Source organism: Olea europaea, chromosome 9 (assembly GCF_002742605.1).
Source record: "Olea europaea var. sylvestris chromosome 9, O_europaea_v1, whole genome shotgun sequence".
Taxonomy (NCBI): domain Eukaryota; kingdom Viridiplantae; phylum Streptophyta; class Magnoliopsida; order Lamiales; family Oleaceae; genus Olea; species Olea europaea.
In genome coordinates this window covers 10,066,891-10,092,958 of record NC_036245.1, presented here as the reverse complement: position 1 = coordinate 10,092,958, position 26,068 = coordinate 10,066,891, and the positions used below count along the sequence as shown (strand labels likewise).

General features: G+C 32.9%; 2 protein-coding genes across 3 annotated transcripts; both read left to right on the top strand.

Annotated features, from left to right (window-relative positions):
- The first annotated feature begins 3,290 nt into the window (after positions 1-3,290).
- Positions 3,291-7,974, top strand: LOC111399627. Of its 2 annotated transcripts, none has more exons than XM_023027051.1 (4): positions 3,291-3,445; positions 5,152-5,337; positions 5,557-5,596; positions 7,546-7,974. In XM_023027051.1, the coding sequence occupies exons 1-4, from the start codon at positions 3,404-3,406 to the stop codon at positions 7,623-7,625; spliced, it is 348 nt and encodes a 115-aa protein (XP_022882819.1). In that variant the 5' UTR covers positions 3,291-3,403; the 3' UTR covers positions 7,626-7,974. The 2 variants fall into 2 exon arrangements, with proteins under 2 accessions (XP_022882819.1, XP_022882820.1); XM_023027052.1 differs by lacking the exon at positions 7,546-7,974 and adding an exon at positions 7,242-7,539.
- A 7,067-nt stretch (positions 7,975-15,041) lies between these two features.
- On the top strand, positions 15,042-19,257 carry LOC111399626 (putative late blight resistance protein homolog R1A-3). The gene is made up of 4 exons (XM_023027050.1): positions 15,042-17,048; positions 17,217-18,228; positions 18,310-18,568; positions 19,099-19,257. The coding sequence occupies exons 1-2, from the start codon at positions 15,142-15,144 to the stop codon at positions 18,190-18,192; spliced, it is 2,883 nt and encodes a 960-aa protein (XP_022882818.1). The 5' UTR covers positions 15,042-15,141; the 3' UTR covers positions 18,193-18,228; positions 18,310-18,568; positions 19,099-19,257.
- The last annotated feature ends 6,811 nt before the right edge of the window (positions 19,258-26,068 follow it).

Below are 26,068 nucleotides of genomic sequence, written 5' to 3'. Positions count from 1 at the left end.
CACCCCCGTTGCTAGCCCTGGAAATTATCCTTTTACGAGTTTTAGACATTGAATTTCAAAAAATTCCCCCACAAAACACGCAATCAAATCGGCTTTTGACTGAAACCCAAGCCAATAATTTCGAAGCAAGTTCTATCCACGATCTGCAATCCAAGTTTTGATCATTCAGCCCAAAAATAAAAATAAAAGAATTATCAGAGGTGAGTAACCAACCTCTTAATTGATAAATCTGGTAAGGACTGTAAATGAAATAATTAGTTAAAATTTCAAATCAAGCTGAATCTTGAGGTTCATTGGCGTCAAAATAACCAGAGAAAAGGTACATGCAGGAAGAAATATAATGAGAATGTGCAAAAATTAACATGAACAAAAATGCATACCCGTGGATTGAACCTTTCCTGGTCCCCTTCTCTAAATTTTTTACCGGAATTGGGAGGAAGTTTTGGGTGTACAAGCTTGGAGGAGTTTCACGCAATCGAATCGGCTTTTGGGGCACCGGCTTACCATACGAAGCTCAGAGTCGCGTTTGATTTCTTTGAATCTAACACACAGACGGGAAGAGAGAAGAGAGAGAGAGAGGGAAGATGGGTGGAGAAAATGTTAAATTACTATTTTGCCTTTTTAAAATTGAGTAAAATGTGGTCAAAATTAATTTTTCTGGTCAAAATCACTTTTTTAGGTCAACTAACGGAATTTTGGACAGATTCTCTCCGATAGGGCATCAAATGCAACGTTTGAAAAGGTTTGGGATGACGACTGCAACAAATGAAAGGTATGAAATGTTTAAAAGGTTTGGTGCTTTTGCTGACATTTTGCTTATAATTAATATAATTGAAACAATTAAATGTGATCATTGAGGCCAGTGTTATAGCACCACATTATTTATTAAAAAATTAATAGTTAATTTTTCATGAAAAACGTATAGGAATGTGTTATAAGTACACGGAACACATGCCGTTTGAAAAATGGAGAGAGAAAAAAGGCTAATCATGCATCACAACATCAGGGTCCATATGAATTTTATTAACATTTTTTTTCCGTACTCGTGACTTTTTCAATTCTTAGGTACCAACTTATCACTAAATAACATTATTTATTACTCCAAGCCAAAAAATTAAGATATTAGAAATTTGAAATTAAGCATTTGGTTGATCCATATTATTATCAAAATATACGTTTCTCTCTTTCTTTTCAATAATGCATTTTTCAATAAAGTAATATTAAATGCAAATTCAAAAAATTTCTTTATTTTAGATGAGACATATTCTCCATCAATCTATTATTTCAAAACACATTCTTAGCAAAAAAATGAAACTCAAATAGGCACTAAATATGTTTAGGTAAGAAAATGAATACAATCGTAGTTTTGATCAGATTTTTGAACTTAAATCATAGAATAAACTCGTGCTTACTTTAATAATGAATTTTATTGATATGACATAATAAATAACCACATTTGATAACTCATTGATACTTAATGGTGTTCCACGACATTTAGCCCCTGTTTGGTCGAGCTTCTCTTCACCTATTTATCGCTTTTTAGATCGTTACAAAGTGCATTGGAAGAAGCCACAAATGTTAACCAATGAAATATCAGCCACAATTGTTGCATTCATTCATAGTTGGAACTGTGAAATGACTTATGTGTCCTTTTGATGTTGCATTAATTCTATTCGTATAATGACATTTAGGATCCGTTTGATTGCAATAATAAAATTTGGATGGAGAGAAAACGAATTTTAAAGAATTGAATTGCCTAGAACTTTTTATCAGGAATTATCATTTTGGATATTTTGGTGTTCGTTTAGCGTTGTTTTCTATGAAAATTGTCAACTAAAGGATTAATATTTATTACAATTGTGGATAGAATTAGTTTTCATTGTAAAAATAAAAAATGAAAAAAGGTTGGAAAATCAAAAACCACAAAACCATGGGAAAACCAATTCTTCAAAAAGGTAGAAAATCTGGTCATGTGGGAATGAAGGTGGAAAACCAATTGCCAAGAAAATTTGACCAATCAAATATGCAAAAAAAAAAAAAAGAAAAAGAAAAAAGGTGGAAAATGGAAAATTTCATGGAGAATTCCTTTAATCAAATAGGCCCTCAAGGTAATTTAATTATAATAAAATATGGCTGTAGGTTTTTTTGTCAACAATTGCGGTTGATATTTAGGAGTTAACATATGCAGCTTCTCCCATGCACTATGCAACGGTGTGACAAGCGATCGTATGGGAAGAAAAGCACGACTAGATAGGGGCTTAGTATTATTTTCAAAATTTAATGATAGTATAACATTTAGAAATGGTATACTCTTACGCTAAGAAAATAATTTTATTGACCATTAATGTAATTACTGGAAACTTCAATGACAATTAACATAATTAACCCTGTTATAAAACCTACACCAAAATAGGTAGTGTAATAAAATAATTGGTAATTAATATGACATTTTTAAGATTATATATATATATATGTTTGTGCGCGCGCTCCATCGTATTTATGTCCCGTTTGGTACCAATTTTTGTAAGAATGAGAATAAAAAAATATAGTCGTTACGGAACCTACACAAATAAATAGAAAGTCAAAAATTATGATTTGGTGTGATAGATAACGATCATATTTTTCATTTTTGTGACCAAAGAATGTGAATCAAACGGAGCTTAAAAATAATCAAGTCATCATCAGACAGAAGCCATCAATTTTTCAATTAAACATTCTCGAACCTCGTTTATTATTCGAGGGTTAATTTTCATCAACTTATGAAATAATAAATAAATAAATAAATATATAAAATCATTCACCCGCCACCTCCGATTACTAAAGTCGTCTTCACTGCCCTTCATTGTCCCTTCACCTCACCTTTTTCTAACAAATTAGTCTTCTTAAAAAGGTTGAACTCCAAATTAGAGGGTCCCCACCGTCTCGCCTTTAGAACTTTGTGAGGGAGGTAAATCGCGGGATGTGTCCCAACAGATCAAGGAACAAGAGCTGTTTATACACTGCACTTACAAGGAGTCCAATTTTATGTATCAGAATTCGAACTCCCACATTGCAGCTGTCAGCAAGATTTGAGATAACCTCACTCCTATCCTTTGTACCAGTGGACTATGCTCGGGAGCAACAAATTAGTCTTCTTAGTTTGGTTCAAAGATGTTTAAGTACCTTAAAAAAAAAAATTCGAGTCCGGAGTACATTAGCCCTATATGATTATTTAAAAGGCCAAAAAAAAAAAAAAAAAGTACTTAAAACCAAAAATAATCACCTTGCGCCTCACCAAAATTATACTTGCAAACCGCTGTTGAACTTTCAGAGGGCTCAACTTTTCACAAGATCGAAACTTTCACTCTCCCAATTACCAAACGATAAAAACAAATAGAGAAAACCCTCAAATTCTCGAGGTAATATGTCGCAGTCATCGCGTCCAAATAGCCCGGATGATCAAACGGTTAGATTTCCTTACACTGATTCGTTTCCTTGAAACTTTCGTGCATCTATAGATGTTTATACATATCAAAAGCAGTCAATTCTACTGGAAAAGCTCAATTTCATGTCACATTACGCGGACCTAATTTTTAGATGTTTACAGGAATCTTGAAGTTATTAAAATGGTTTAATTTGAATAATTTTTGTTGTTTTTAATTCCAATCAAGAAATATTCCATTTACTGAAGAGCTGGATGGATTCTTCTTTATTTTGAAAGTAGGATTGTCGCTGCCAGGTGTTATTGAAGTTCCGTTCTTTTATGTCTCTGTTGGTAGTTTTAATTCAGCGAGGAGCTAAATCTGTAAAGGTTTCATGTTTGACTTCTGCTTGAAATTATATGGAAAATAATTTGTTAATTAATCATAAAAAATGGAAGTATAATAGAGGTTGTTTCGAATGTGAATAATAATTAGGGAGCTGCAATGGGAGTTCCACATATTGAACAAATCACCTTTCTGAATCAGAAGTTCTGTTAATACCAAGTCTACTATCATTATAGTCCATCACTCGCAAAATGTAATCAGGACATTAATGTTCATCTTATTGAGTGGAGGACGAATCAGATGGGTTTGATGGCGTAGTAATGGCCATATAATGACATCAATATCGCACTGAAATTAACTAGTTAGAACTGGTTGATATAAGAAAATCCTAGACCAAGCCATGGAGCATTCCCCTTTCCCCTTACTTATTGTTGCTTACTTTCTTATTTTTATAATAGAGGGAAAGCCACTGTCCTTTATTCAATGGTGTATTCTCACTTGTACTTGGGAGAAGTAGCTGAGGATCTCAGATTGCACGAGCAATAGGTTTTAGTTTTAAAATGGCCCGTCTCTTTGGCCCTTCACAGCTACTTCTCAAATTCATTGACAGAAGAGGGCAAGTTCTCTTCCAAATACATGCCCTCAATTAAACAGCGGATAATAATAAAATGATAGTGTAGCAACTCGCAAGAGGACACAAAGCGTATTGCTGTCTATTCAGTGCATTAAGTACATAGGCCACAGGTTCAAATTCTGTCACCTTTATCTGAGGTGAAGTAGTCCATCTTTCCGTCATACGCGATCCATTGAACAAGTTGGTTAATATTAGAATGTTCGAAACAATGTAAATGATGGCACATGTATCCCTATTTATGAATGACGAGTTAATGAATTGGAATCTAGACATAAATACTGTCATCTCTTAAGCTACTCATTATTTTCTGTAGGTGGTTTACGGGAGCAATCTGTTTTGTACTTTTAGACCATACTTAATGATTTAGGTAGGTAATATGATTTTGAGAATTATTTTAGTTGGTGCAATACATTGTGTTTAGATATCACCCAATCCAAGTACATCATATTTTGTAGTTTACTGAAAAGAGGAGATATACATATAGGTTGTCTTGTTCTACTATGGATGATTTTATTGGTTTATGAATGATGTGATTTGACTGGTTTTGATGATGATTGTTGCATGTGTTCGTATATTTGAATTCCAAAGTGCACAAAGGACTTTGGATGATGTTTTTATTTCTCGCATTGCCATTTGATTGTTTGTGAAGGTCTGTCATATTATTTCAGGAGAAGTTTAGTAGTATGTTCCACATATTGATACCATTCTATCAGTTTACTACAGTAGTTGGTTCAAGCTAATAGATTGATACTTGATTAATTTATTGCACAGGCAATGTATATTCGTGTCAAACGTAATAAGATTACTTACTTTTTGACATGTGTGCCAAGCGAGACAATTTTACAAATCAAGGAGAAATTGCAAGAACTCATAGATCAACCAGTTAATGATCAACGCCTGATACTAATGCCAAATAAGGAAGTGTTAGATGATTCAAAATCACTGGCAGATCAGAAGGTATTTTCTCCAATGCTAATGTGAAAAATTATAGAAGATTGAACTTGTTGTCTTCTATATTTAGGTAGCTAGTCATCTTCTCATATTTAGGCAAGAAATGAATCAGAAATAAGTTGTGTTTGTTTAAATTTAATGCTGCAACTGCTCTTACATTTATTATAAATACCTTTGCATAGCAGGTAGTATGATATATTGAGTTAAACTGCCATGTGTTTTCAGGTTGAAAATGATGCTGTTGTGGCCCTCACTCTGAGAAAAGGTTCTCTTACTTTCTATAGATGTTCCTGATTTATTATTTAACTTATGTGGACCATAACACATTCATTTAGCCTGTGTTTGGTAGGTAGTTAAAGTTAATAATTAATTTTAATCACGTTTAATGGGACCCACAACTTTTTTAACCACACATTTCATCAACTTTTGTCAAAATTACTAAAAATCTGATTTTAGTCCCCACCAAACAATGGCTTAATTTGCCTTTTGCAGGTCAATTTTTCTTTTCTAAATACCTTGAACTTGACTCACTCCATTATCTGTCTGAACTATACTTGTCAACAAAACGTCTTGATTGTACCTAAAGTGAGAAATGCTCAAGAATAATGTAGCATTACTTTAGGAAGATGTTCAGAAATTCTTTTTCCCTATTGCCATTTTTTGGTGCATAAATCTGGAGTTGAACTGGCTGTAGTTAGGGTGGCATTTATGTGTGTTCAACTGCTTTCAACACCACAAAAACTGTGTGGCATGTCATGACCTGTCTGATGGTGAACTTGAATCTCTTAATATTCCAATCGAGGGATCATATCTGAAATTGAACCGTTTCTATGTTTAAAGTTGTAATGAAATAATATGGTCATCTTGATTTCCATGGTTTTCAGAATTGATTTTTAAGGAGTCCTCTTTAGTTGAAAGGCAAAAGCTGTGTCTAAAAAGTGGCACCAAGGCATTAAGCGGGCTCAAAATGCCTTGTCTCGTGCTTTTTCGCACCTTTTTTTATCTATTTTTGTTCATTTATTTATTTATTGCCTTCTTTAAAAAAAAAAAATAAAAAAATTTCTGCATCTAGGCATGCTTTTTTTACGCTTTTTAAAACTTTTTAACGCTTTTTTCTTTAATTGTTAAATAATTTTTAGATTGATTAAAATTTTTTAAATAATATTAAAGAAAAAAAAACGCTTTTTTACATCTAGGCCTCGCCTAGGTCGAAGTTTGGTCTCCACACTTCGCCATGCTTTACACTTTTAAGAACATTGGTTGAAAGTAAGAGGTGAGAAAAGTAAATTTTGAAGGTTGCATGTAATGTGTGTGCATTAAGGAATTGTTACATGCATTAAGGTTTTCCGAATAGAAGCTGGATATATTCATGCTTTAGATGTAAAATCACATAGATAAAAGGATGAAGGTTTTTGTCTGGTTTCTATTGTTATGTAGAAGGGAAACTAGGCAACTTCCTGTTCTTTTAGAAGTTCTAGGAGAAAATAAGCCAACCTAATAAGTGAGAATATTATCATTATGGCATGTGGAAGTGTGTGCATTTGATTATTGTCCATACCACAGTTCGTATTGATGCAAGTGAATAGGTGAATTGTTTCTCTTTTTCTCTAACAAATCCTCTCGCAAATTATTTCCTAGATTTGGTATGTCATGTCTTTTCTTCTTTCCTCAAACCTTCCCCTGTATCACTTGTAATTAACTTCAGATGTTTTTTTCTCGACTACAGAAGCATTTGGTCATTTAAAAATTGAGATGCATAGATATATATGCCATATTTTTTGCACATGAAAAGAGGGAAAAGTTTACATCTTCTTCCAATGACTATCTATTTATCCAATTCCAACTCCTTTTGAAAGGCTAAAATAATCTGAAATTTTGGGTTGATTTAGGGAGTTTTTTCGGCAATTCAGGTGGAAGCCGTGATTATTTCCCGAGGTTTAAAGAAATGAAACACTGAGCATTGCTGATAATCTTAAATTCATGAGTGATGGTCTTCCCTGTCACTGGACTTTAAGATCATGTTTGATATGAAATATTGAAGTGGACTCAAAAACATAATGAACAAGATTACTGCCTAATTCACTATACGAATTATGCCATAACTGGTTATTCCATGGATATGAATTCTACTGAAAGCAAAAAAAAAGTCCGATTTTAATTCTTTTCTTGTTATATAAAATGCTACTTTGAAGGATTTATTACATGCTGTTACAGATGACAATGAATTTGAAGACGTGAATATCACGAGGCCAACAGATTTTAACCCATCCCCCGATGGTGGTTCTAATTGGTGAACCAGAACATACAAGAAACAACTATCTCCGACTTACTTTTCAACCAAAAGTGCTGCTTAAGTTGAGTTGCTTTCATAACATTATAGTTTGTCTGTCAAAGCATTTGTATCGTTGAGGTCTTTGGACATGCTATAGAGCGAAGTATTTGAATTTGATTATATTAGGGTCTTTCTGAATGGAAGTCTCTTTGCCTCCCTCCCTCTCAATCTCATATATGCAGTTGCATGCCTGTGTCCATGTGCTGTTGTTTTAGTTGTTGGTTTGTTTATTCATCTTGAAAATTTTTAAGTTTGATCGACTTTTGAAATTCTTTTACATGTTATTCCGAGTTCAGCTCTTATTTGTATTAGCTTGAACAGACTGAAAACAGCGTTCTTTTACGAAATCTTTTTATGAAATTTGATTATTAATTCTGGGTGGTTTAATTCATTAGCATCAATTGGTTTTACTATGTAATCTTATATTTTTTCTACTATGATATCAAACAATTATATTAGGGTGTCCATAGAAAAATTTCTGGTGCAGATATGTTTTTACTTTGCTATTAAGGGTTTCCAAAGTGTTCTTGTGGTAAGGGTATCAGCATTCAAAGTTTCCTTTGTTCAAATTAGTCGCTTCCCGAAATTTATATGGCTCTGCAAATCACCACTGTCTATTTTGAAAACCCTATAATGAATAGATTTTTGCTACTTTGCCATGGGGTTTTACCAACCCCATGACAGATACCCCACAAATAGGGGGTGGGGTCCGCAAAAAAGAGGGCCCCACCCCCTATTTGTGGGGTTTCTGTCATGGGGTTGGTCAAACCCCATGGCAAAGTAGCATGCTCCGTAATGAAATATTGTAATGTGTATTTTGAAATAGGGTAATTAGCACAAAACGTCCCTACCTTTCAAGATTTTTGTGAAAAACGTCCCTACCTTTCAATTTTTGGCAATTTCACCATCACCTTTGCCTTTTCTTGTGGAAATCATTCTTTTCATCATTTTTGTCAATAAATAGCTATAAAATGACTAAAATACCCTTCTATTTAAATAAAAAAAACAAAAAAATAAAGAATTAATTGCAATCATAGTCCCAAATTTTAAAAAAAGTTCAAAAGAGTCTCAAATAAATAAATAAATAATTCTCTTCCTTTTCCACCTTCCTCCTCCTCCTCCACCACCGTCCTCCTCCTGCACCACCACCACCACCAATTTTCATTAACTATTTTTGTTAGCTAACAAACAACACAATCCGACAAACAACCAAATAGGAACGAACAACCAAATAACCCAGAGTTTTCCCAAAGCTTGTCTTGGATGTAAGAGAAATCAATATAATTTGAGTTTATTTTCTTCAATCATTTTAGTTTAGTGCTTTATGTATATTATAAGTTTGGTTGTTAAGCTTTGATTTTGCTGTGTTTGAAGTGGGTGTTTGGGGCATTCAATTACAGAGCGTATGAACATGGTTGTATCTAGCTGTGATTTAATAGGGACGGTTTTCATAATTTTTAACAAATGTAGGGATGTTTTACGTAAATACAATTTAAAGGTAAGGATGTTTTTCGCAAAGAGGATGTAAATGTAGGGATGTTTTGCGCAAAGACGATTTAAAGGTAAGGATGTTTTTCGCAAAGAGGATGTAAATGTAGGGATGTTTTGCGCAAAGACGATTTAAAGGTAGGGATTGTTACTACAAATTCAATTTCATACGAAAATAGAAAGAAAACTCTTCATCTTCATCATCTTCTCCATTCATGGAATCACATTTTAATTGATTTTCTCATTTTACCCCTTATTTACACCATTCGTAAGCATAAAAATGAGATAAAATGGATTCCAGCTATTTTCGTACACGGGTATGGAAGCTTTGATTTGTGAAAAATAATCAATTACACTCATCACCAACCAAGAGCCAAGACAGGCTCTGGGAAAACTTTGGATTATTTGGTTGTTTGTTGGATTGTGTTGTTTGTTAGCTAACGAAATAATTAATGAAAATTGGTGGTGGAGGAGGAGGAAGGTGGAGAAGAAAGAGAATTATTTATTTATTTATTTGAGACTCTTTTGAACTTTTTTTAAAATTTGGGACTATGATTGCAATTAATTCTTTATTTTTTTAATTTAAATAGAAGGGTATTTTAGTCATTTTATAGCTATTTATTGACAAAAATGATGATTTCCACAAGAAAAGGCAAAGGTGGGGTGAAATTGCCAAAAATTTAAAGGTAGGGATGTTTTCCACAAAAATCTTGAAAGGTAGAGATGTTTTGTACTAATAACCCTTTGAAATATTCTGGTGTAAACTTCCAGCACTGCATTAGCTGCTTCTATCCACCTGTTTTTCAAGATTCAGTTTTACTTGTAATAACAATGTAATTTCCAATTTCAGTGGAAACTCATTACCACAATAATTCAGAATGTGATAAAAAATGTAGGATAATACTTGTTGAACATTGGGGGTTGCATAAGGGTGTCCATAATGGACACCCTTATGTAGCCCCCAATGTACTTGTAGCATAACCCAAAAATGTATTGTGGCAACTATTGGAGGGGGCGCCTGGCCCACCGACGCCCCCTCCAATAGGGGGCCGCCGAGTGTCCATTATGGACACCCTTATGTAGCCCCCAATGTACTTGTAGCATAACCCAAAAATGTATTGTGGCAAGTCTTGAATTAGTGACCTTTGCAACATAACATATTTATTAGCACTAGTCACTATCACTTGCGTTGTACGAATTTTGTATTTATCTTATTTTTATTAGGTAGTGTTTGATAACACTTGAATTCCATGGAAAATGGAAAACATTTTCCATCTTCCACTAATTTGGTGTGTTTGATAGCTTACAATTTCCATGGAATTCACTTTCCATCTTTTCTTGCCAACTCAGTATTTTCTAGCTTTTTAAGGAATTGGAATAGAGAGAATTCTAATTCCCGATTATTGTAGTAGCCCTTTTTTTTTTTTTTTTTTTTTGGGGGAACAAATTCTAAGAATTATTGTAAAAAAATATTTCCCTTTAATTGACAATTTCCATGTAAAATAAAGCCAAACGAACACCAAATATTGATGATTTTTTGATCAAAATTTTTTTTTGTTTTTTTTTTTTTTGGTTGGCAATGAAAACAAATTTTAGGAATAATAATAGAAGTGGATATTCTTTAAATTGACAATTTTCATGTAAAACAAAGCCAAAAGGACATAAAAAACACTTTCTATTTCAATATTTTTCACCTAGAAAATTATACTAATCAAACACTATCAATTGACAATTCTCAGGAAAAGAATTTCCCATCAATTCAATTTCTTGGAATTCATTTTCTTTCCAACCAAATTTCACCTTTGCAATCAAACAGACCCTTAGTGTATGAATTTTAGTTTTTTGGAAAGTTTTTGAAAGAATATCTAAAAAATATTTTCATGATATAAGAAAATAATTTCAAATTATTTTTACAATTGTATAGCAGTGTGTTATCCAGAAAAATATGTTTGTATATTTCATATTTGAATAAGAAATATACAAACTATTAGTGTTGATATGATTGAATTGAATGTGAAAATTATATTTCTAAATTTTGTTTTTTGGTTTTTTTGGAGGATAAGTTTTGTTTGGCATCGATTGAAATTTAAATTTTAATCTAAATCAAAGTTAATAATTAATTTTAATAATATATTTTATGAAAACCATAACTTTTTAACTTTTATTAAAATATACTAAAAATCTGATTTTAACCCCACTAAACAGGGGCAAGATCACAATAAATTTGAATTTTTTTTTATCTTTCTTTATCTTACTCTCTCCCTCACATCTTTTATCAAAACCTTAACTTTTCTAATTTTTTTTTTAGTTGTCTATAATTTTTCAACAAATTATCACATCTACTACAATTTCACATTCTGATCAAATTTTTAATTAATTAGAACCTAAATTTGCATTTTCTCCTATCCTATTTGTGGACATAGAATGTATTTGAACTGATTATATTCAATTTAACTTGTATTTAACGAATTGTATTTATTTGATTGAATATTGGTTATATGTTTTTTTCTTTCTATCGCTTGAATTGATTGTTTGTATTAGATAAGCTATAGATTTTTTAGACATAAATATGCATTTTCTTGTAATGAACAAAATATTAATAAAATGACTATTCGAAATCAAAGGGATGAAAATGGTGAGGAAAATATTAATGAAGAAATATTTTTTAAACGTAAATCTGCATTTTTTCGGGTCAAATATAAATCATTTAAAAATCAAGAGCAAAGTATTCGATTTGTAAAAAGTTTGATTGTACCTCTTCAACTAAGAATAATGTAGGAGGATCATATTCCATATCATATGTGATCATATTATTAAAATTTTGTCATTTTTTAAATTGATAAAAATTATTTAATCAAGAAGCATTATGCAACACTTGCCTACTAACCACTAAATCACGTCAAGAAAGTGTTGAAATTAATAAATACACTAAATGAGTTATGATGTAAACCAAGCAATTTCGGATAGAATAATACATAATGTAACATAGCGATGAAATTAGAAATTAAATTGAGATTTAGTGATCCTAATTGAGGCAAAATAAAATTTAGCATCTCAATTGAGATTTTACTGGAAGTTCAGTAACCGTTATTGAATTTGCCCCAGTTTTTCTTTATTTTACTATAGTTGGGGGCTCATTTTGTAAATTAAATTAGAAGAATGGGGTATTTTGGAACTTCAATCTTTCAACGTCTTCTTTGAATTGTAAAAGCTCCGACAATTTATTAGTACAATGTCAATTTTAAAATGTTTCTTCGATTGTTGTATATTAGAATAGACAAAAGTGCATGTGCGGTTTTCTGTAGTTATCGAGATATTTGAATCAAAAGACGCTGCGCACGTGTCTACTTAGTTGAAGCTGAAAAGGCAGTGATTGCATTTCACGGTACTTTCTTTTAGCCGGTTTAAAGTAATATATTTTTTAAAAATTTCTGAATAATAAAGAAGTTAGCAAAAGAAAACCTACATGTGATCGCAATTATTATTTTTTCCAGTAAATTTCGATTTATGTGGTTACATATTAATTAGTTTTACAAATTTCACAATTTGATCACTTGTCGTTTCTCAAAGTGATCAAATTGTTTAATCAAAAGGCATGGCACGATAAATTTTTCGCATAATCACTATATAACTTGCCAACTTTCACTACAGCATGTCAAGAAAGCGTTGAAATTAATAAATAGACTGAATGACTATGATGTAAACGAAGTAATTTCCATTTTTGGGAGAACAATATGTGACTAATGTAACACAATGACGAAATCAGAAATTAAATTGAAGTTTAGTATCTATAAATCAACTCACCAACCAGTACCTTGCAGGAAACAAATTTCTCGTCCAATTGCCTGTTCTTTTCATTCTCTAATACCATTTTAAATTCGAAGACAATTAGCTAATAGCTACGATTGTCGAAGAAGGAAGGATAAACATGGAAGCTTCCCATTTGTTATTGAATCCATTCATACAAACAATGTAATTCAATCCCCAAATGCAAGTCATTGAAAAGGTAAATAAAAAGGGTTTTGCTATGGGTGCTCAGCCAGGCGCCCCCTCCAATAGGGAGCAGCCCGGTGTCCTTTCGTGACACCCCTTAGGTACACACTTGTGTACCTTTAGAATTATCCAAATAAAAAAGCACAAGATAAATTATTTACAAAACAAATATTTGATTCGGTTAGTCAGAGCTGAATTGATCATCAGAATTCCTTTCGAACAATGCTAGAAAATCAGGGATTCAATCCAGGTTTTAAATTCAGAGCACACTTGTCAACAGGGCATTGGGCACTCGGAAAAAACAGACAAAAAATCAACCAATCAGACGCCGCCACACTGCACCTGGATTTAAAACCTGTTGCAAAACCCTATCAGAATAGTTTAATTGACTCCTTTTTTATTGTCATTATATTAAAAAAAAAAAACATTTGTTTTGTAGATCTATAGAGACAAATAATAAAAAAGGGCTAAGATACTATCAATCGAGCAAAACACATCGGTCTTACTTGACATCGACCCAAAACGCTTAAAGAATTTATTTCATCAACAATATTTATACTCAAGTTAGGTACATTTAAATTGATATCATTCATTGGTAAATCAAAGAATTATTAAAGTCACAAAAAGATATAACCCTGTCAAAGAATTTAAATGAAATACACAACAATCAAGTAGAATTCAATTCTCCGCATGATCATGCTATAGAATTAAAATTGACACGTGGAAGTTAATGTCATGTATTTCATCAAGAGACTACAAGACAACTAAATGTAACCTGGAAAAGGGCAGCTAAGCTCTCCTAATTAAGCATTCAAGGAACATTTCAAGTTGGAGATTTCAAATATTTCAACCATAAAAGGGAAATATTAAAAAAAAAAAAAAAATATATATATATATATATATATATATATATATATATATATCTCCAAATGTTTCCCTAACAGTACACACTGATCTATGTTTTTGTATTAGGACTTTGCTACAAGAACATAGGGGACTACATAAGGGTGTCCATAATGGACGCCCGACGGCCCCCTATTGGAGGGAGTGCCGGTCGCTGGGTGTCTATTATGAACACCTTTATGTAGCCCCCTATGTTCAACAAAAAATATCCTTTGTATTATTGGTCACCAGTATTCTATTCATTACCCGTATCTTTTAAAATTCTTTCAGCACCGACCATTAACTTGAAAAGCCAAAAAAAATAAAATAAAATCTAAATGCCTCGGATTGGAAAGGAGGATGGTCCCCCTTTTGATCAAATCCATATAACATGTGATCATTATTCTTAATTTGCCTGGTACATTTCATCTGCAGAGATTGAAACTCATGAGTTACTGAACTTTTGATCGTTTTCATGAATCCCACGATGATCGTTCAATGAATTCTTTTCTGAGGGTGAAAAGAGTTTCATGGATTCCTATATAAGTTTATTTCTTTCTTTCGGTTGAGATTTATGGTGAGAACTAGAAATGAAATACAAGCATTTACCACTTGCAAATAAATTTCTGACAATTCATTTCTATTTCTAGAAAAACCTCATTTCTTGGTGTCAAAATAGAATATGTGGTAGAAAAATGGAAGGTCTATTCTCTTTTTTTTTTTTTTTTTTTTTTTTCCAAAAAAAAAATAACAAAACATTCATATGATATTAGCCTACTCGTCTTTTGATATCATGAAAATTATCTTATATGGATGATCATCATTTTCTATAAAAATTAATTATCTCAATATGGATGATCACCGATTTCCATAAGGACCCAAAAAAAAAAAAAAAGAAAAGAAAAAAAAAAAGGGCAGATTAACTAGGTAAATGTGTAGCTTCAACCAACTTGCCGTTTAAAATAAAATGAATGAATTGAGAGGCCAAACGTATTAGTTGTCCTTGAACACACAGTCTCATCATCCCTCTCTTGTCTCAAACCAACAATATTGTGATTTGTGATTACATTCACTCTCATTAATCTCTCTCTAGTCTCTGCCCAACCCAACAATACATGATGAATTTCTCTAACTCAATCTCTCTCAGAGCAAAAACGAAGAATCTCTCCATCGAAAATCTGTCACGTCTAGTTAAGAACCCAGGTCTTCTTTCCCATCTGCAAGATTTAAAGCTTGATGGAGAAGAAAAAAATCTTAGCTTTCAATGGCTCGGCCCACACTTTTTAACTTTTCTCAAATATGCAACAGAAGTATTGCAATGCCTGGATCGACGCGATTTCATAGCATTTAATATGCATGATTTGTGTGATCTGCATGATCTGTTGAAGTATCTTGATGATTCAGCTTACTGCATCTTATATGGAGAGATCTTTTCTCGTCTTGATAAAGAACATTGCAAAAAATTTTTAGAAATCATTCTCACTTTCATGCCAGAGCTTAACAAGTTTTTCACAATTCAAACACCCATCTCAAATAATTCCAATGTAAATGAACATTGGGAAATCTTCATCGACTTTCTTTTTGAAAGTATTCGAGAATTGCTTAGTTGCCAAAAGGATTCGACCGTTCTTGTGAGTAATCGAGTCAAAATTCTTCAGCAGGGGTTGAATTTTCTGCTCACCTTTCTTGTTTATCCAATTCCAAGCGATGCGGAAGAACAGAAGAAAAGTATATTCACAGAAATTGAAGCTGTATTTAATGAAGCAGGACTTTTCTTGCATTCTTTCTTTTTCACCACAGATCTTGTTACCTCCACCAAAATGGATCTTGCAATTTCTGTTCTGTTAGAAAGGATTGAGGTTGTGCTAGTGAAGATGAAATATTATAGTATTGCAGTGTCAAGTGAAGTTGGAATTGGAAGCCTACAAGTTGCAGAAAGTCCAAGTCATGTATCATCATCCCAAGATAACAGCAGTCCCATGGCAGAAGAGATCGTTGTGGGCTTAGAGGACATGACAACACAAATTGTGAACAAGCTTGTTGGAGGACCAAAACGCCGCCAGATTATTTCCATCGTTGGAATGGGTGGACTTGGCAAGACAACCTCAGCAAAGAAAATATACGATCATTCCAATGTTGCGTACTATTTTGATAAGCTCTCTTGGTGTGTTGTTTCTCAATCTTACAATAAGAGAAAGCTGTTGATTGACATTTTGAGCTCCTTAAGTGACGTTGACAAAGAAGAGATGTTAAAAATGAAAGACGAAGACTTGGCCGAAGTTCTTTACAAAAATTTAAAGGGTAGAAGATACCTCGTAGTTATGGACGATCTATGGGATAAAGAAGCATGGGAAGATTTGAAAAGGTTATTTCCAGAGGACACAAATGGAAGCAGAGTATTGTTCACCAGTAGGCTGAAAAATGTGGCATCCAAAATTTCTCAGGTTATCATTGAACCTCCTCTCCTATCTCCAGGTGACAGTTGGAATTTATTAGAGCAGAAAGTGTTCAAGAAAGAATGTTGCCCTCGAGAGCTGCAAGATATTGGTAAGCAAATTGCAGCAAATTGCAAGGGATTACCACTTCTAGTAGTTTTGATAGCTGGAATTCTTTCAAAGATGGAGAAAAATGAAAGCTTATGGCGACAAGTTGCAGAAAGTTTACGTTGTCACATTTTCCAAAAAGCCGATGACTACATTCCCACATTGAAACTTAGCTACATCCATTTACCAAATCACTTGAAGCCATGTTTCCTCTATCTTATTGCATTCCAAGAAGAGGAGGAAATTCCAGTTCGGAAGCTATTATTACTATGGATAGCCGAAGGACTCATAGAGAAAAAGGAGCACGAGAGCTTAGAACATGTAGCAGAGGAGTATCTAATGGAATTAATTGACAGGAGCCTGCTGCAAGTTGTCAAAAGAAGATCTAACAACAGAGTAAAAGCTTGTAATCTCCACGATTTAGTACTTGATATGTGCCAGAAAATATATGTAGAAGAGGAAATGTTTCCATTTCAACAGTAAGTTAACTCACTTTCTTTCTGATTCCTTCTCGTTTTACTTCTCTTTTCCAATTTAGCCTACTAATTTGTTGTAATTATGTCGATGTTGCTGCTGCTGTTACTGATGTTGGTTGACGTGTCAAACTGACGATGATCCACCTCGTTCTTATTATTCTACTTCTTTAGACCATTATTGATATCTGAGAGTCTCCGTCGCCTGTTTATGGATCGGTATCATCATCATCATCTCCCCGGGGCCTTCTCCATTTCTGTTAATTTGGAAAAAAATAGGATATTGGATTCATGGAAATGTGGAAATTCTCGACTGGGAATCAAAATTATGCCTGATTTGAGGTATTTGAGTTCTCTAACATTAGAGCCATCGGTAGGCAAACTCCATCACCTTGAATACCTTCGTTTGAAATCTGTAAGTGAAGTACCATCATACCTTCTCAGTATGCCTAAGTTAATACATCTATATGTCAATAACAAATATCATATCTCAAGATTCACAAAGGATTGTGATGGCTCTCAAATAAATTGTCTACAAACCCTTCGTTACGTTCGTATTTCCGATCCGAAAGATGAAGCAATCTTGAGATGTTCACCAAATCTTCGTACGCTTAAATGCGAAACTTCAGTAAATCACTTTCCTGATCTCAACTTTCTTTCTAAGCTTGAATCACTTTCAGTTTTAACTTATGGCAAAAGAAAATTTAAAGGTGACTACTCAGTGTTTAAATTTCCCATGAATATAAAAAAGCTCACTCTTTTATATATGAGTTTGTCTTTGGAAATTATGTCATTAATCGGGACATTGCCCAACCTCGAGATACTGAAATTAGAATGTACAAGCTTTGAAGGAAAAATCTGGGACACCAAGGATGATGAGTTCCAGAAACTCAAATACCTTGAATTATATTACGTGTACCTTGAAGACTGGAATTCGTCAGAGGATCATTTCCCTATACTCGAAAGATTGGTGCTGAAAAATTGTAATGTTTTGAAGGCGATTCCTTTTGAATTTGGCAAGATTTCAACACTACAAGAGATTGTGGTATATTATTGTCGCAAAAATGCCGAAACTTCAGCTCTGAAAATTCATCAAGAACAACGGGATTATGGTAATGAAGACTTTGAGGTGCACATAAAAAGCTTTTGATTATGAAGACAGCCTTGTTCTACTGGTGTACACCGTGTAAGTCAAAGCTCATCTCATAATACTTTTTTCCTGAAATAAATATTATTTATTTGAGTAATGTTTTAAATTTCCTTGCAGGAGATTACTTTACATCCCACAGCACATGAGGAGATGAGAGAATAATTTTCCGCAATCGTTAGTTGTTCTTTTTCGTAGCTTTTCCTTGTAGTGAACGTGAAGTTATGACTTCTTTGTTGCAAGTAAAATTAAATAATGATCCGATCAAAAATTTTGCTATTTTATGTGTTAAGATTTGGAGTTCCATCTTAAAAGGTCAATCTTGTTAAGAGGAGTAGCCCAATACCGATCTTTTAAGGCTTGCTGCTGAAAGTTGCAGGTACTTTTGTTTTATGTTTATCTTTTTTGGTTCTCCCCATGTACGTAAGGAATTTGTTTTTCGCTACTAATGGTATTTTTATTCAGTTTGGCATGAAACTCACTAGAAACTTTGGTAAGCTTGAATTTTTGCCAGTAACATTTTCACGAGCACTAAAAGTACTGGTTTCATTACACATCTATATGGGGGAGTGAAAGTAATTCATGAGTTTGCATTCTGCCTATACACTAAACAGAGTCTAGAGAGAGATCTTTCTGATGCATTCTGTGACTTTATTATAGTGGCTCTAAAGGTGTTATATGTTCTTTTGATGAACTATTAATTAGCTATTAAATGTCTTGATTTCATGCTATTACAATCAGTAATTGTTATGTACAAGGACCTTAAATGATGCATTTTGTGGTGATGTATAAGCTATGTTGATGAAAATTTCTGAAGGAACCTTCAATTTTAATGTGATTTTCTTAATTTTCTTGCTTCAACATAGATTTTATGAAATTTATGGTGATTTTTTTCTTATTTATTTGCAGATTATGTTGTTCATGTTCGTGGGAAGAAGTTTACTCCATTTGCACAAGATAAAGTTTCTCCAATAGTTGGAATCTAACAATTTTTTTGTAAATTATTTTTATTTTATGTTGTTTTGAACTCAACAATTAAGGAATTGAATGAATATATTTGCAATTCCATTTTCATTGTTATTTAGTTTGTACATTTTATCGAATTTTAGCATTTTTTTTAACTTTTGAAATAAACTTTAATATATTAAATTCTCAAGAAAAGAATAATTAAAATAATAATCATACTTTTTTTTTAATTTTAATTTGCATTAACGACAAAATAACAATAAAAATCAGTTGCTAATCGACGACAGACTTGATGTAGGCATTTGCGACGAAAATATTGATAATAGAGTTGGTCATCAATTTTAATTTTTTACGACCATTTTTTTTGTAGTTGAAATGAAAGATACCTACATTATATTTTAACGACAAAAATAGTTAATTTAACAACCAAATAAATGGTTGTTGAAAAAAGAATTGGTTGTCAATACAAATAATTTACGACCAATTATTTGGTTGCTGAAATATTACATTCAACAACCAAACATATTTCTAGTCGTTAAATACTTTTGCCAACACCCTTTGCCAACCAAGGAACAACCAACTGATTTTGGTCATTGAATATTATCAACAACAAAAAATATATATTCTACGACCATTTACATGGTCGTTGAAAGTGATATTTCCTGTAGTGACCTTATAAATTGGTCTATATTTATATCTTTATTTGATGTGGGATATTTTATCTCTTAACATGCCTTCCCAAGATAGTGACTCGTTTGAACAGATCAATCTTGAAATTTGTGTGCTCATTTTGGAGTCTTAATCTGATCGAATTGCTCGTTAGAGCTTAATGAGTTATGATATCATGTTAAGATTTGTGAATGTGGTTCCATCTTAAAAGGTCAACCTAATTAAGAGGAGAGGAGTAGTTCGAGACCTTATAAGTTGGTCTATATTTATACCTTTATTTGATGGGGGATATTTTATCCCTTAACATTATGGTTAATTTGAAAAAGTGGTTGGATCTATATTATGGTCAAAGCTTATGGTTAAATTGAGAAAATGCGTCTACAAAATACGAAATAAATGAAGGAAAAAATTCAGCCGCATAAGAATTGAAAAAAAAAAAAAAATAGAATCTAGGCGCGAAACAAAATGTTTTTACCGAGCTTCGAGTTTAGGGGATGCCTAGGCACTCTCTAGACAAGCTTTTTGGAACGGTGCTTTTGTAGTTTATTATGGAATTGACGATTTTCTTGAAAACGCACCGATACGTTTGCTCTCCACTTTCTTGAAAAGCCCATTTTCTTAATTGTACACAATGACCTAGGTTTCTTGATTATACCAACGACAATATTAAATAATCAAGTGGGTACATGATTAATAAAAAATTTTCTTTCTCCAATTGATAGAGAAATAGTAAAAAGTGTACCATAAAAATTAGTACTTTAGAAGCATGAGATTATTCTTTTAGCATTATTAAGGACATCATTAATGCTAACAAATAGTTAATAGTTTATTAGCAGAAGAGACAGAAATGCATGTGAGCTTCAAGTGACAGAACATGCTGACTTAGTCAATGGTCTAAAGGCAGTCAATGGAAGAGATAAAGTCGTTAGCTTTCAATGGCTCGGAATCCGGATCACACTTTTTAGCTTTTCTCAAACAAAGCTGCTACAGTGCCCGAAATTTTTTTACGAACGACCTGACCGACACTCATAAAGGGAATCCCATTTTTTTGGGACTTTTTTATTCACACGAGATCCACGCGTATGTTATAAGATGACAACCATTCTATCAAATAAATTCGGATGAAGCTGTTTGTACAGCTCCTTCACATATGGGAAGGCCGCGAATTTTTTATTGAGCATGGGCCCCCACCTTGTGAGGGATGAGCTGTGAATCGTGCCATGTGTTGAGTTGTGTACACATCGGTACATAGCACGGTCCAATCAATTCGGACAAAATAGTTTAATTTTTTCTCAAATATGCAACAAAACAGTGCTTCTCCTACAACCACAGGAATGACACATCCAGAATTTGCCGTATTGCCACAAAACTGTGTTTGTGCTTCAACTACGAGAAAGAGGAATTCAGATTTTTTATCTGCAAGCTTTAAAGCTTGATGGTTTTTGTAATTCAATATTAAAAAATTAAAAAAAAAAAAAAAAAACCTCTTCGCATGGTGAGGAGATAGTTCAATCAAGTGCGGAGTAAAAATAAAAAAAGGTGCGGAGAGAAAAAAAAAAAACTTTGCCATGATGCGTGTGTGGAAGAATATTTGTCAATCATGATAAAAAAAATTCACAAAATATAAAATTAAGCATATAAAATTATAATAACTTTTTTTTTCAAATAACATAAAAAAAATATTTTTATTTTCAAGAAAAAACACATTTAAAAATTAGCAATTTCATAACACTTTTTTTAATTCTCGAAAATAGAATTATAAAAAAAGGAAACAATATTGAATTAAACATTTAATACTCAAGAAATTCAATATTAAATAAATTTTATACATTTATAACAAATTATAAATCAGCTTACCGTATTTGCAGGCAGCTTATAGTATATACTGCCTACCGTATTTGCAAACAATTTACTGTATTTGCATCTACCGTATTTATAAACAACTTACTGTATTTACAGCTTACCGTATTTGCTACCTACCGTATTTACAACTTACCGTATTTGTAGCCTACCGCATTTGCAAACAATTTACTGTATTTTCACCTTACCTACTTGCAGCTTACAGTATATGCTGGCTATCGTATTTGTAGCTTACCGTATATGCTGCCTACCATATTTGTAGTTTATTGTATTTTTTATATACAGATTTTTGCACTTACAAATCGAGAATGCAAAACACCGTAATTCACTTACCAAGCTGAATTTCAAAAAAAAAATTCAGATTTTTATTTTTTCAATATATGTTGTGCATGTGGCTCATATAGAGTGGAACACAGGTTTTGGATCAAATGGGCCGATGCCGACACAGAGCAGAGCGACGACATCTGCCTTGCCCGGGTTTAATTCACTGTCTGGTTGTTAGGGACGCTGAATGGGGGCGGTATGGTACAGGGGTATTTCTTGTACGGCCTTAAAGTCTTATATGGGCCAGGTTAGGTTAGTATAAATAATATGTTGTAATCCAATTTTTCACTACTAAAAAAAGAAATCTCTACTTCGCTCTCGTGGACGTAGGCACACCGCTGAACCAAGTAAATTCTTGTGTTGATTTTCTTTTTCATCTCTTTAATATTGTGCAGAAAATCCAACAACATAAGATAAATATTAAATATATATCAAGTTGGGTGGTATGACATTATCAATATCACCATCTTTGAAATTGTCATCTATAGATTTAAAAAAAATCATTATTATTTAGTCTAATATATATATATAGGTGCAGAGTGCTGTCCAAAAAAAAAAAAAATTGGTGTGGAGCTGTACGGAGTGTCCGTACCAATTTCGTTCCGAGACTCCCCGCACCAATTTTGTGCGGAGTCCTCGCAATGCTTTTAGACCGAGATCCACACAGTGTGCATGCGAAGAGTGAGAAGAGTTCTCTCCAACTCTCTGCACAATGCGAAGAGTGCACTCCGCATCGTGCGAAGAGTGCGGAGCATTCTCTCTAACTCTCTGCACTGTGCGAAGAGATGGCTCAGCGCTATGCGGAGAGTGCGAAGAGATGGCTCCGCATAGTGTGGAGTTTTTTTCCTAGTTTATATATATTAAAAAAACAATGAATAAAACAACCAATTGCAATAAATTTTAAGTTCAGCAATTCAATTGGAAGGAACAACTTTCCACATAATTGCCTAAATCAAAATAAGTTTGCTTCTCTTAAAGTAAATTGCAAGTATCTCATGATAAAGCTGCTGAAAATAGTTATGTCATTCAAAGAAGATCTATTATATAGAATTCATCATTTAAAAGAAAATATGCATACACTGAACACAAACAGAAACTCTTAAAGACTATCAGAGATTAGAAAATGACCTGAGAAAAGCTTAAAGAAGTACTTATGTCACCAGTCAAATATGCTTCGTGCTTGAGAACTTGCTGATGAAGATATGTAGCACAAAATTTGGCAACCACCTTACCTGTGAAATTCAAGGCATTGATAAGAGAACAATAACGCACTGACCAGATAACAAAAAAATTGGGTAGCAAAACTTGATTTATAGCAAAACATTATTTCAATTCAAACAAATTATAATCTTTAATGGATTTGTATTGTGACTTGTGAGTACAAGATCTCATGACATAGATTATGGTATACAAATGCCTACAGTCAACACTTCATCTTTCTTTTGCCTAGTCATATCTTTTGAATCATAGATATATGCTAAGGAATGCCGATTTGTATTCACAATATTCGTGCCATAGTAAATGGCATGCACCATAATTTAGTATGCAATATAACAACAGTAGAAGTAGAAAAACTTACCCCCATGACCATCATAAACACCAAAGAATGAGGTGGAAGCATCCAAATCAGTAAGCGCTGCATGCTTGAGAAAAAAACAATAAGACCATAGGTTATTCAAGGTAGTGAATAATGCATCTCATTATTACAAAATTACAAAATTTGCATTATAATGTTATACAACTGTCTTCCCTTATTTTCTTTCTTGCACTACTACACTCGCAAGCTCCCTCTCTCAAGCAGCCTAGGTGCCCATGCACTCTATTAAGAAAATGTCTACATTAATCAAATTACCAAATTGAAATTACAAAGTGCCTACATCGATCTCAAGCAACCTCTCGCAACATTGTTTAAATTACTAAATTGAAATTATTTATTAAGAAATTAGGCTCTAATTTTTGTGTGAAAAAGGGGTTGCTTGTAGTGTCTGATTTTTGTGTGAAAAATGGAGAAACAGAAGATTGTAGGTAGAAGAAAGAGAAATGGAAACGATGGTTGCGTGTTGAAATTGAAATAATTTTGAAGCTGTTAAAATCGGGATGGAATGAAAGAATGGGATTCAACACTATTGTAGATATTGCATATCCAGATATTAGAAAAGGCATAGCTATAACGTATGAAAATGGAGAATGAAAAAGTTAAAAAAAAAAAAAAAATGACGCCATTTTTTCTCTTGTACAGTAATTTGGGATTGATTTACTATTCCTTCTACAGTAGCAACTACTTCCCGTTTTTAATAGAAGTTAGATATAAACACAAGGTAATTTGAGGGTTCTCTTCAGCTAGGATCAAAACAAGAAATTATATCGAAAATAATAAGGTTGAAAAATGTTGCAGCGGTGGCGGCAGCGAAAGTGACAGTGGCTGGTGGCGAGAGACCTGATGTGGGGTTTAATTAGGGAAGATGAGTGTCCCTTATTTTTACTATCCAATTTAAGTTTTATTTTATTTTAAGGTTGAAAAGGTCGGTTGACCTTTTGCTTTTTCTTTATCTGGGACATGCGATGAAAATGGATTGACTAGCGAAATGGTTTATACGTTTGGATAATGCCGAAAAATTCTCAAAGATTGGAGATTAAAGTGGAGAGAAAAATATTAGGACTGTTTGCTGCAATTTATCCTTGTTTAATCAATTGGATAACGATTTTGATGGTGTCTGAAATGTTAGAGGATGGATTTGGAGGTATCTGGAAGTTAAGGCTTGGATTGAAGGCATTTTGAAAGATTGAGGATTGATTTAGATGTATCAGAAAGATCATGGATGGCTATGGAAGTTTCTAAAAGTAGGAGAATTAAATTGGAGGTATCTCAAAGTTTAAGGACTGATTCAGAGTTACTTGAAAGCTGAAGAATTGGTTTGGAGTTAAGAGAAAGCTGGATGATTGATTTAGAGTTATCTCAAAGTTGGAGGACTAGTTTGGAGTTCATAGAAAGTAAGGGAACGATTTTGAGTTAGTTCGAGGACTGATTAGGAGATACAAGAAAGTTTAAGGATTGACTTGGTATTAATTTGAATTTCGAGGACTAATTTGGAGTTTATGAAAGGTGAATGACATATTTAGAGCTAAGAGAAAGTTGGATGACTGATTTGAAGTTAAAAAAGTTAGAAAACTAATTTGGAGTTATGAAAAAGCTTGAAGATTGATTTGCGGCTCGAGTGGAATTAGTAGAAAATGAGAGGGTTAAATTAGAGTTCAGAGAAAGTTGGAGGGTCGACATCGAGTTGCCAGAAGTTCGAGGACTTGTTTCAGGTTAACAGAAAGTTGGAGGAGTTATTTGGTGTTATCATTAAGTGCTAGAACTGATTTGTGATAATGAGAAAGTTGGAGGACAATTTTGGAGTTAAATGGAAGTTGGAGGACTTACATGATGTTACTAGAAAGCTGGGGACTAATCTACAATTAACATAAAGTGCCATGATTGATTTGTGTTTAAAAGAAAAGTTAAGGACTGATTTGAAGTTATCGAAATGTTGGAAGACTCATTTGCAGTTACTAGAATGCTGGAGGATTGAATTGGAGTAATAGAATGAGAACACTTATTTCCAGTTACTACAAAGTTGAAGGACTGAGTTATTAAATGTTGGAGAACGATTAGGAGTTGACAGAAAGTTGAAGGATTTATTTAAACTTACAAAAACTTTGAGGATTGGTTTTGGAGTTTATAGGAAGCTCCGGGACATATATCTATAATATATATTAATATTAATCTATTAAATATTACATTAAGTGAGAATCATTTTGGACGATTTTGATCCTACGACAATTCAATTATTTCAATAATATATTACATTTCTTTTTTAATATATAATGAATACTATAAAATCCTTGTCATAAATGAATTTCGCATTATTAATTCTCAAGTAATTAACATTCACATCAATTCAGATTCGATGAATTTTGACTTGATGAATATTGATTTACATGAATCTAAAATTATTATAAATGAATTTATTTCTATTCATGTATCTAAGAATTTTAATTGATGTTTAAATTTATGTAC